The 12,831-nt window shown below is 36.3% G+C and overlaps 1 protein-coding gene across 1 annotated transcript; it reads left to right on the forward strand.

Annotated features, from left to right (window-relative positions):
- The first annotated feature begins 11,808 nt into the window (after window positions 1–11,808).
- Window positions 11,809–12,264, forward strand: LOC141641241 (uncharacterized). Its single transcript, XM_074449912.1, has one exon. It carries the CDS (start codon window positions 11,809–11,811, stop codon window positions 12,262–12,264), a length of 456 nt encoding a protein of 151 aa, XP_074306013.1.
- Window positions 12,265–12,831: the final 567 nt, after the last annotated feature.

Here is a 12,831-nt window from a genome sequence, read left to right on the forward strand (position 1 = left end):
ATAAGGTCCACCATATCCTCTTCAACAATCATTGGCTCCATGGTAGGCGCCAAGTAGTCTTCATGGGAAATAGGGAAAGGACATTCATTTTCAGGATAGGATATCTCGAATGTCTCAAGGATAGGCTCCTCAAGCAAGGCGATATCACAAGTCCATTCCTCTCCCCTATTCCAAAGGTCCTTGTACGACACGTATTCTTCATAAGCCTCTTTTATGGTTTTGTCATCATCGCTATCTTCATATGAATCATAAATGGGCGCTTCATGCAATTCTTTCTCCAACATCCCAATGTTCACATCAAATGATACACCCTCATACTCACAAAGGTTAAGAGTATTCAGCTTACTCAACCTCATATCTTCTTCATCAAATATCACACTTTCATACTCGCAAGATCTCAAGGAGGTCGGCTCTTCCCACCTCTCATCTTTCACATCGAAGGTCACTACTTCAAATTCACATTCATGATCAATGTCCAAGGGATGGTGGGGAGTGATTGCTTGGGATTCTTTCATTTTGGCAATTCGAATCTCCAACTCCTCACCTTGAGTAACAATGCCTTGAAGAACATTGTCCCTATTTTGGCTCTCCTCTAGCATTTGTTTGAAGAATTTTTTTGATCTCCCATCATTTGGAGAATTATATTTTGAATCGGTTCATCACTTTGTTGTGGGCATGTGTGAAAGTGGTCGTATTGTGGCAATTGAAATCCATTATAGAGTGGGTATTGAGTGGGTGGTTGTTGTGGATATTGGATGTGGTGATCTTGGTGGGAAAATTTGGGGTGGTGGTTAGGATTTTCACTGTACAAATAATAAGGTAGGTTTGTATTGACTTGCTTCTCAAACTCCCTATACCCATAATCATACTCAAAAGATCCACCACATACTCCATATGTCAAGTCTTGAGCCATCAAAGCTAAGACAAAGAAACAACTACAAGCATGGAAACTACACAAAAACGGTAAGAACAATCCTTGAGAAACAAGTTCCTCAAGGTGAAAGCAAAATCAAAATAGACAAACAAGTAAGAACTTAATCACATAGCACCATCCCCGGCAACGGCGCCATTTTGATGAGAGTGATGTCGTCTTGTCTCCCAATCAAACACATTTATATTCTCAACAGACAACAAGTTAGCGATAAGTCGAGGTCGATCCATGGGACAGTGTGCTTTGGGTCCTAAGTCTATCTATCTCAATTTATGCTAGTGTCACAATTTGTTTGGGTTTGTAATTGTGTCTAGACTAATGCAAACAATAAGGTAAAACAAGCAATAAAAGGAAGGATGTAAACAATTGATTAAAAGTGCTAGGATGTCATGGGTTCATAGGGGATTCATGGGAGTTGATCATACAAATATGTCACAAAGTTGCAAGCAATTTATGTTGTAAAGGAACCGAGTTGGTTTATGTCTTACGGTTCTTAGGAAGAGTTGGGTCCCGGAGCCGAATCGATTAGATTGTACATCTACAAGTCGACTTAGTTTCTTCCTAATCACTTCTATGCATGGTCTAACAAGACTTGAGTTGGTTTATATCTTACAAGTCAAGTTGAATAGATAAGAGATGGTTGTAAATGCAAGGATTCATAGGCTTAGCATATCATCAAACATAACATGTGCATAGGTTGACATTACAACAAACAAGCAACTTATTTATGGAAACATATTGGATTAAGCATGATTATTCCATGTTTATCTCCCTTAATTACCCACTAATCCTAGCTAAAGAGACTACTCACTTATTATCATGGTAAACATGTCATTAATGGTGTCAATCATCACAACAAGTATAAACATGATAAGAGAATGAGGAAATAAACAATAAAGAGTAAAGGGTAAAAGAATTATACCAAACTTGAGATGATTCCAAATAATACAGCAAAGAATAAAAGAAGAGAACTTGATTTATTGATGAAGAGTTGTCAATTCTCCAATAATAACCCAATAATCTTCAATTACTCAAAAGTAACAAACTTGAACAATAATTAAGGAAATATTAATGTGTAATTTGTGGAAAGATTAAAGAGTAATCTATTCTAATCTATTCCTAATCTAATCTAAGAGAGTTTTCTAATGTGGAAGCCCCCTTTGATTATCATCAAAATGGGGTATTTATAGTAGTGCTTCATTAGGTTAACTAAGGCTAAACTAGTAATTAACATTTGTAAGTTCTAAGCAGGGAATCGCTAGTCTTTCGGAGAGATGGGCATCTTAGCTGAGGACGCCACGATCCGCTCGTCCAGGAGGAGAATCCGCTCGGATTTTTCAGGGGTGGACGAGCGTCTTCAAGGCTTGGACGCTCGGATTCAGGGCTTCTTGGACGGGCGTCTTGTCTCCTTGGCCGCTCGGATTCTTCTTCAGAATCCTTCTCTTCACTTACTTCTCATTCTTGTGAGATTAGTCTTAAGTTCTTGCCTTTCCTTTAATACTCGTTCAACCAAGATCGTCAATGTCCTTCCAAATAAGCTCAAGAGACGGGAATTTCCGCCTAATTGTCTCCTTTCCTACAAGTCAAACACAAAGCAATAGGAAAGCAAAATACGAAGCATTTGACGGGTAAAACGGCTATGAGACGCTATAATAATGTGCAAAATAGGCTCAAGTCGGGGACTAAATGTGCGCAAATAATGTTCACATCACTAACCTAATGACTAAAACTAATATGAAATTTAGAGGATTTTTAAGAACTGGAACATAATGGGAATTGTGTGGGAAAAGGTGTGTAAGAAGTGTGTTGATCAACACCCTTTATATAAGAATAAGGGAGTAAAATTTGCAAAGGAATCCAAAATGGCCTCCTAAGCACACTCTTAATTTTCCTTCAATTCTTGAGTAATTGCCAAGGGGATCCAATGTGAGTCATTAATCCCATCTTTAAGCCTCCGGTTAATCACACAATTTAACATCCCATGAGCATCCAAAGTTGAGCATCCCATGTTGAGTTTGTGTGGACTTCTTAATTTGGGCTTCATTTGTGATTTCATTTGTCCATCAACCCACTTCACAATTCTTTATACTTGGACTTGTCATTTCCATAATATCCTACCATGGTCCATCTTGCTTCCACACTTAGCCTTAATTCTAGTTACTTGTAAATTTGTTAGAAATAAGCTCCTAAAAGCTCAAGTTCCTACAAAATGTGACAAACCATGCAAAGACAACTAGAATACAATATTAGCTAATAAAATCACTAAGGTTAGTGTAATAATCAAATATATTAGAGCTAAAATAAGGAGACAAAATCTATATAAAATGGACTTATCAGTGTGGGTAATTGTGGTAGTTGTGGTGTGTGTTTGAAACCGTGAGTTTGAGGGTATTGTTGTTGTTGTTGTTGTGTCGTGATAAGGGGGGGGGGGGTGTAGGGCATGATGGCTGGTGTTTTTTATGGGACTTGACGGAGGGGAAGGTGGCAGGCAAGGCTCACCGTGGTGTTGGGTGGCTGACCACGGTAAGGCAGGGGGACATTGGCCGTGAATGGTGGTGTTTATGGGGGGGTTTTGGGGCGTGCTTGAAGGGGTTTTGCCGTGGGTTTTGGGTTGTTAAAAGACGTGTTTAAATTCGATAAATTACGTATGTTAATAATTAATAAATTATAATTAATTAATAATTGAGTATGTGACGTAGTAAGTAATTATAATTATTACTTGTCTTAGGTGACGGGTTTGTGGAAGCATACTATTGATTTGCTTCCTTTGCTTGGATTGCTAACTGGGAGTATTTGCTGAAAAGGTAAGATATATACTAAGTTAGACCGTCTTAATATGTTACATGTATGTTGTGAGTTTTACACGGTGGTTGACAAATAGCTTCTGGCTGTGTTGCAATGTGATTTATATGCTGTGTTCAATTATATTGATTCGTGAGCATTTATCAAGTTTTAGTAATGAAAATGAATGTGTCTTGTTGGAAAGCCCCATGCTTAGTCTATGGCGGATAATGTGATTATTTGAAGGTCTCAGACTTAGTCTCTGGAGGTTAACGCTAGTATTGGAAGGCCCCAGGCTGTGAGTCTCTGGTGGATAATGTGATTATTGGAAGGTCCCAGGCTATGAGTCTCTCGTGGATAATGTGGTTGAGCTCAGTGGTTGTGATACGTATATTTTTTGTTATATACATGTGATGCTTGTTTATTTCAATTGTTTATATATCCTACTCGACTATTGGTTGACGTGTGTTTGTTTCTTGTCAAATAAAATTGATGCCTGCTTTAATTGATGGCGTCTTGTGGTGAACCAATTAATATTTCCGGTTAATTGGGGAGCAGATTAAAAGAGCAGGTACTTGAGACTAGCTGACTGGGAGCTTTGGGACGTGAGGACGGATGGCCGAATTTGCTTAGTTGTCTGGCTGACTTTGTTCAGACATTTTATTTATATTATACACTTATTTAATTTTCGCTGCGAAATTGTACTTTAATATTCTTATTCAGTTGTTGGTTAAATAAATTGTAATAAGGCCATTAAACATTTATTTTATTTAAAGTACCGTGGTTTGTTTTACTTTATTATTCACTACCTCGGGCGATCCTAGATGGTAATAGCCCCTTTTATCTAGGAATGCCTAGTTAAGGCTCTTGGATAAATGAGGGTGTTACAGGTGGGGTATTTGAGGGGGGCAAGTAGGCATGTTAGGGAACTTCTTAATTTATCATTATTTTCTTCTCTTTTCTCATTTCGTTTATCTTTGTGCCCAAATGAATAAATAATAAATGACCGAGACAGGGATTTGATCTAAAATTTGATCTACACATACTACATATCTCTAGTAGTTAATAAAAAATATTTTGGTAGGTGATATACCAATGAGTATTAGAATATATAACAATGTTTTAGGTTGTGACCTTTTCGGCTTGAAAGAGCTGAACTGAACTAAAATTAATGGAAGTGAACTGAACTGAACTTAATGGAGTTCAACTGAATGAAATTAAATGCCATGTTCATTCCAGGCCTAGAGTTATTCAAATGCGGGCTTGGGGGAGACATGAGCCGGGTTGTGAAGAAAAAAGTTGTCCTTTAAGAACTTAGTCGGCGGGTCGGGCCATAATTATGGGTCAATTACCCTTGCCCTTTCCCGCCCTTTAGTCAAAAGTCGGGCGGTCCATGGGCCAGTGGGCCGCCATACGAAACTTCAACTGTTAATTACTTACTCTGTATAGAATGACTTCTATTCAAGCTACTTTTTTATATCGCATACCTTGATTTGAAATTTGAAGTGAGGTGTATAAATATATGGATAGTGAAGGAAGACATGTAAGGTTAGACGCAAATATTGGACGTAAACATTATTGTTTGAACATATAATTAATTTAGACTTTTTATTAATTAAAATATATAAATATTTTCGTTATATTTTAACCTTTATTGTTTATGTATTATACTTTACATATTACATATTATTATTTTAGTGTTCCACATCACTATAAAATTGATACAATTTTATTTGAAAATGCCTTTTTTTAAGAGTAAAAGGATTTAAATAGTAAACGGGCCTAATGAGCCAGCCCGCGGGCTTTTCTTGTTGTTCATACCCGCCCATTTAATTTGGGGGAGTAGACTTGGTCCGCCCTCTTAATTTTTCAGGTAAAAAATACTTGTTCAAGCCCACGTTATAAGCGGGCTGGAGGGGACGGGCCTAATGGGCGGGACAATCCGTGAACAGCTATAGTGCTACTTCCAGCTTAAATGAGATGAAATGAACTGAACAAAATGAAGCTGAGCTGAACTGAATGAAGCAGAGCTGTAGTAAGAGTTAATTTGTGAAGAGAGGAATTAAACTGAACTAAATAAAGGTGAACTAAATTGAATGGAGCTTAGATGAATTGAAGAACTGAAATTAAGTTTTACTAAACATGGTCTTAACTCTTAAGTGACAGATTAGATAATTTCGGGCTCAGTTAAAATATTCGTTTTTGTTTTGTTTATAACATACAAGTTCATGATACAAATTGTTTATCCTGTTTATAACACTTGTTTATATTCTTAAATTTTCGCATTATTAATATATTATTTTATAATTCATTTTTTCAGTAGTATTTAAGTACTCCCTACAATTTTTTTTTATTTCATTAATCATTCATATCGTATAGATATTCATTGTAACTTAAAATATGAGTCATCCTTTTCTTGTAAGCTAATCGGAAACAAATTTATGATTTCACATTAATATTATGCAAAACTATAATGATATAGTGCGCAAGGGTGGAGTCAAGTGATTAAAACTTAAATAAAATTCCAAACAGACCTAAATTCAAGCCTTTCCAAGAGCAATTTGTAAAGTATTTATGGCCTGAGTTCATGTCTTATAGAGTTCGCGCTTGTCACTCTCGTGTGGCTTACTTAGTATACGAGGTTTGTATGCTATCTTGTATACTAAGGGTTTACCACACACCAAATATAACGGTTGCGGATACCCTCGTCAAAAAAAAAAATTATAATGTAAAAAAACACCTAGATTGGACTAACCCACACCCAATGATAATCTAAAAAAGCAACATGATATCTTTTCTATTCCCAATGTACGAAAAGTATGGAGATCTTTCGCTTCAATAGAAGATAAAGGGCAAGGAATATACAAGTGTACCCAATCAAGTTCATTTTTTTATACACAATCTCGTTTAATACGGTATTATTCATCTTAAATTTTAAATGAATCAAATATCATACAATTTACATAGATAAGTGTATAAGACAAAAAAAATGTTTAGATATAAGCAAAAGACTTGCTTATCTATGCAAGTGATAGATTATTTTGACCCGTTTTATTTTCGCATGGATATATTCGTCTTAAAAGAGATTTATTGTTTTTAATATGGTTAGTGTTTCTTAACATAAAGGAATACGTTTCTAACTAAAACGTATAAGTACTGCATTATTTAGTTAGATTAGACATAATTTTATTATTCTCTAATTAATACTCTCTCCATACCGGTAGTTTGTTTACCATTCTACATTAGGAAAGTTTTTTATGAGTAATTTGATCCCCGCTAATGAGACTATTATCCATTTTATCTTCCATTAAGTATAACCACAAATGATTCTCTCCTCTTTTCTTAATCTTTTATCCCAAAAGTAAGTTAAACAAACAACCAGAGTCCAGAACAAAAGACATGTTTTTTTTGTGTTTATCCATACAAATAGATAAAACTTGAATCTATTTCAGCAATAGAACAAAATATTTTCTATAAAAAAAATTTGTCTTTTATATTGGACTGAAACAAATCGTCGAACTGATCATCTCATTTCGTTTGTCTTTTCTCCACCATGTCTCGTTAACATGGTGCTATTAACTATTACGGAGTAAGATATATATTAAAAATTTGAGATTACTGAAAATTTTACTCGTTACCTTTGTGTTTTTTCCCTGGAAATTAGTTGTGGAAAGGGAAATATTTCAAGATAATTACGGAGTACATATGCGAATAGTTGAAAAGTGGTAAATTACTCTCATAAGTTAAGTTTGCCTATATGTGAAATTAGAGCAACTCCAATGGTTGAATTGGGAGACCTGCTTGTAATTGTTCTACATTATCGAGCTACATGTTCACCATTGAAGTACGAAAATATGTTACCGCTTTTAAGCAGGTGTAGTTTTGTCAAGTTACGTTGCTTATTTTTGCTCAGGAAAAAAATGTAGAGAGAGAGAGAGAGAGAGAGAGAGAGAGAGAGAAAAGAACAAAAAAACGCGATTTACTGGAAAAACCCTAAAAATGTCAATTGATTGTAGTGATCTAATTCAATTACCTCCTCTAAGCTCTAATCAAATTACTAAACAAACTGCGGAATCATCTCTAGTCTCAGATCCTTCAACGATAGTGGTGATTGGAGGCCCTGGGAGTGAGGGTGGTAATAAAACAACAAATGTTAATCAAATAGTTGGAATTTCACCTTATAATTTGGAAGAAATAGATCCGGGGGATACATCAGATTGGATTGTTCAAAATAGGAGGAAGGGTAAACAAACCTTACATAGTATTTCGGAAGAAACTGGAGATCTCCTTCAATTTTCTGATGATGATGTGAAAGAGGAATTAGAATATTGGAAGAATTCCGTTTATGGTATTATTCTGGGTGCTAATCCGCCGGTAGAGGTGGTTGAAGGTTTCTTACGCCGACTTTGGGCAAAATTTCCAATTGATAAGATATCCTTTTGTGTTAATGGTGTATTTCTTATTCGGTTCAAAACAGCTGCAGCAAAGGATCAAATTATTCAACAAGGACACTTTTTCTTTGATAACAAGCCTCTTATTGTCAGTTCTTGGAGTGAGGAAGCGGCCTTAGAGAAGGAGGAGATCAAGGAAGTGCCAGACTGGGTTAAGATTCATAATCTCCCCTTAAAATTTTGGGGGAAATGTCTTCCTAGAATTGCTGGATTGATGGCAAATTTTTTAGATGTGACAGTGCCACGATAGAGAAAACTCGTCTGAGTATTGCTAGGGTAATGATTGACGTGCCATTTGGCTAACCCATCCCTAGTAATGTGAAATTTATGGATGCAGATGGTAGTATTATATGTGTGAAAGTGGAGTTTGAATAGAAACCACTCTTATGTACTATGTGTAAGGGCATAGGACATGAGACTCTGAAATGCAGAAAAGAAAAGCAGAGTGGTCCTCAGAAGGTACTTGTACAAAAAGGAGGTCAGGAGCAATGGAGACCGAAGAAGCAACCAGTACAGCCTGTAAAAAAGGGTACTACTGCTGTTGTGAATCCACTGGTATCACCTCAATCTGTTAATGTAAGTACACCCTATGGAAAACCTAATAATTTTGAAGTGACCTGGGCTAGCATTGGTAAGTATCATGTTGCCAATACTCCTGCTCGTAAAATCATCAGGCTTAGTAGGCAAGAACTTATGGAGGTAGGGTCTAGCTCTAGTCAAGTTGGAAACCAGAATCTCCTTGAAACCCTTAACAATGTTACCCCTAAAGTTGGCATAGGGACGAATGGTAGTGCATTACCTCCACATGGGGGTAATAAGTAACTAGGGATTTTGGAACATCTGGGGGTTAAATAGTCTATCTAAGCAAACCAGTATTAAAAGTTTTCATGCACACCATAAGATAGGACTATTTGGCCTTCTTGAGACAAAGGTTAAGCCTCTATCTCTAAATGTTGTGAGGAATAATTTGTGCAGTTCTTGGTGCTTAACCACTAGTACTCAATATCATAAAGGGGGTAGTATATGGGTCTTATGGAATCCTACTCTATTTCGAATTCATATTATTGACTACAATGCTCAATTTATTCATTTAGAGGCTACTGATATGGGATCTAGGGCAACTTCCTATGTGATCATGGTTTATGCTTTCAATGATACTCAGGAGAGGAAAATTTTATGGCTTAAATTGTGTGAGATTAAGAATAAGTTTCATGGGCCATGGGTGATATGTAGAGATTTCAACACTGTTTTAACTCCTGCTGAAAGATTAGGAGGTAGTAGTACAATGGAAGAAATGGAAGACTTTAAAGCATGTGTTGATGAATGTGAGGTTATGGATTGTCCTGCTAGTGGCTCTCTTTTTACCTGGTGTAATAAGCATGAACCTGCTATCAGAGTCTATAGCAGATTGGACAGAGTACTTGTAAATCAGGAGTGGTTGCAGGAAAATGACCAAGTCTATGCATATTTCTTTTGTGAAAGCACTTTTGATCACACTTCCTTAGTTGTACAGAGAAAAGCTGATGTAGGTAAAAGAAATAGGAGTTTCAAGTATTTCAATATGTGGAGTAAATCTGTGGATTTTACTCAGTGTGTGAAACACAATTGGGGGAACAATTGGCAAGGGACAAAAATTTTTAATCCGGTTAAGAAATTGAAGCATCTTAAACGACCCCTGAAAGAACTCAACAGAGTTGATTTTGATGATGTTGAGAACAATGCTGCTAGGGCTAGAATATATTTGGAAATATGAGTGATCCTCAGAATGCTGATCTCATTCAACTTGAACTGGAAGCTGCTAGCAGTGTAAGATTTTCAGATGAAGCCTGTCATGAATTTCTGATTCAGAAATCTAAGGTTCTTTGGGTGGATAAAGGTGATAGTAATACTAAGTATTTTCATAGTATCATCAATGGTAGACAAGTAAGGAATAAGGTTCTGAGAATTGATAATAGTAAAGGTGTTCTTTGTGAGGATAATACTTCTATACAACAAGCTTTTATTGTTTTTATACTGATTTACTGGGAACATCTGCTGATACTGTCAAAGTTTCCAAAAATGTCATTCAGAAAGGAAAAATTTATACTAGTGAGCATCATTCTATTCTTCTGACTCCTGTCACCAATGAGGAGATTAAACAGGTGATGTTTTCTATTCCTTATTTTAAGACAGTAGGACCAGATGGTTACTCTAGTGCTTTTTTTAAAGATACTTGGGACATTTTGGGGGGGGGGGGGGGGGTGGAGACTGTGTGTAATACTATTCAGGACTTTTTCAAAACTGGAAAACTTCTCAAACAAATTAATCATACCCTTGTTACTCTGATCCGTAAGTTTGAAATGCCTCAAAATGTCACCCAATTTCGACCCATATCCTGTTGCAATGTGATTTACAAATGCATTTCTAAATTGATCTGTAATAGGTTATCTACTGTTTTACCTCATATAATCAGTGAAAACCAGGGTGGGTTTTTTAAAGGGAGGAGCATAGTAGAAAACATACTTATCTGTCAGGATGTGGTGAGATGCTATAATAGGAAAGCAATCTCACCTAGGTTTATGCTCAAGGTAGATCTCAAAAAAGCATATGATTTAGTCAATTGGGACTTCCTAAAGCATATGATGATTCACTTAAACTTTCCTCAACAGATTATCTCCTTAGTTAAGGAATGTACTCAAACTGCCTCTTATTCTTTAGTTCTCAATGGGGAAACTTTTGGTCATTTCAAATGGGCAAAAGGGTTGAGATAAGGAGACCCTCTCTCCCTCTTTTATTCACTATTGCTATGAAGTATTTAAGTAGAATTCTGGCCCATACTACTGACATTTTACCTTTTAAATACCATCCTATGTGTAGTCAGTTGAAGCTCTCACACTTAATGTTTGCTGATGACCTTCTTCTTTTTTTGTAAGGGTGATACTACTTCAATTATCGTCCTATTAAGGTCATTTTCTACCTTTTTATTTGCATCTGGCCTGCAAATGAACTCTACTAAGACTAATGCTTACTTTAATGAGATCCCAAAGACTGTGAAAGATGATATTTTGCAGATTTCAGGATTCCTTGAAGGTCACATGCCTTTTAATTACTTAGAAGTTCCAATCACTTGTGGTAGAATGACAAAATCTGAGTGTAATGTGTTGGTTGAGAAGTTAATTTGCAGGATTCAAAGTTTTGGGACTAAGAAGCTTTCCTACACTGGTAGACTTGTATTGGTGAACTCGGTTGTTACTGCCTTATACAACTACTGGGTTAATATCTTTATAATCCCAAAAGGCGTACTCAATAGAATCAACTCCATTTGTAGGAACTATCTATGGGATGGGAGTACGGATTTTATTAGGGTTCCTATGGTGAGCTAGAAGAAGGTTTGCTCCCCCAAAAATAAAGGGGACTGGGTATTAAGGATAGTCAGTCTTGGAATATTGCTTCAATAGGGAAATTAGTGTGGTGGATCTACTGTAGTCCTAATAGACTTTGGGTTAAGTGGGTCAACCAGATATACTTGAAAGGAGAAGATTGGAAGGATTATAAACCCAGTGGAAACATGAGCTGGGGATGGAAATCCATCAGTAGAGTAAAAGAAAAGTTGGCTTCTGGATATCAAAATGGGGTATGTGGTTACTAGACAGCAAAGGATACACAATGTGTAGTGGTTATGATCTGGTGAGAAACAGATTTCAGACAGTTCAATGGCATCAGTATGTCTGGAATATGTGGTGTCTACCTAGGCATCAATTTATTGGGTGGCTCATTGCTAGAGAGGCTTTGCAAATTAAAGAGAAACTATTTGCTCTAGGAATAGCTGCTAATGAAGACTGCTTGTTGTGTGGTAGAGAACCTAAGACTCATGTTCATCTGTTTCAGGATTGTGATTATAGCAGGAGAATTTTTTCAGATATTGGCAAGTTGTGCAGCCTGTCCTTTCCTACGTCTGATCATATGAAGTGGATGGGGACTGGTCAGGGTTCACAGCTGAAGAAGGGTGTCCTAATGTGTATAGTTATGGCCACATACTATCACGTATGGATTCAAAGAAACAAAGCTCGTGTTGAGGGATGTATCCTGAGACAACTAGTGTTCAGATCAGAAGAGAAGTGAGAACAAGGATTTTTGCTCGTCTTCAGCCAGCGACAGATAGGAGAGAGTTAGATTGGTTGAGGAGTGGTAAGTTGTATTTGTAAACCCAGTTTGGGTATTGAAATTGTCTTTGTCAGAATGGTTGTAATCTGTAATTAATTACTTGATATAATGAAAGCTTACATTTCACCAAAAAAAAAAGTTACGTAGCTTGACCATTAAAAAGAATAAAAAATTAATTAAAAAAATTTTAAAAAATATATAATGCAATATTTATTTGTAATATGGGACCTTGTAAGCTAGATTTGTTGTAGTTTACCATTGGAGGGACTTGAAGTTTCAAAGCTTTGTTTCATAAAAAAATGATGGAAAAAGGCAAGCTATAAGGTCTTGTGACTTGCCATTGGAGTTGCTCTTAATCCCCTTAAATTTTAATTTGGTGAAAATGGTGATTGACCCCCATAACTTTGTGCAATTGTAAAATTAACCCCACAACTTTTAATTGAATCTTACATAATAAGTGAAATTAAACCCCTTTATCAAAATCTCATGAGAAATTCAATTTACCATATCAAAAAAAAGTAAAAA

Source organism: Silene latifolia, chromosome 2 (genome assembly GCF_048544455.1).
Source record: "Silene latifolia isolate original U9 population chromosome 2, ASM4854445v1, whole genome shotgun sequence".
Lineage (NCBI taxonomy): Eukaryota > Viridiplantae > Streptophyta > Magnoliopsida > Caryophyllales > Caryophyllaceae > Silene > Silene latifolia.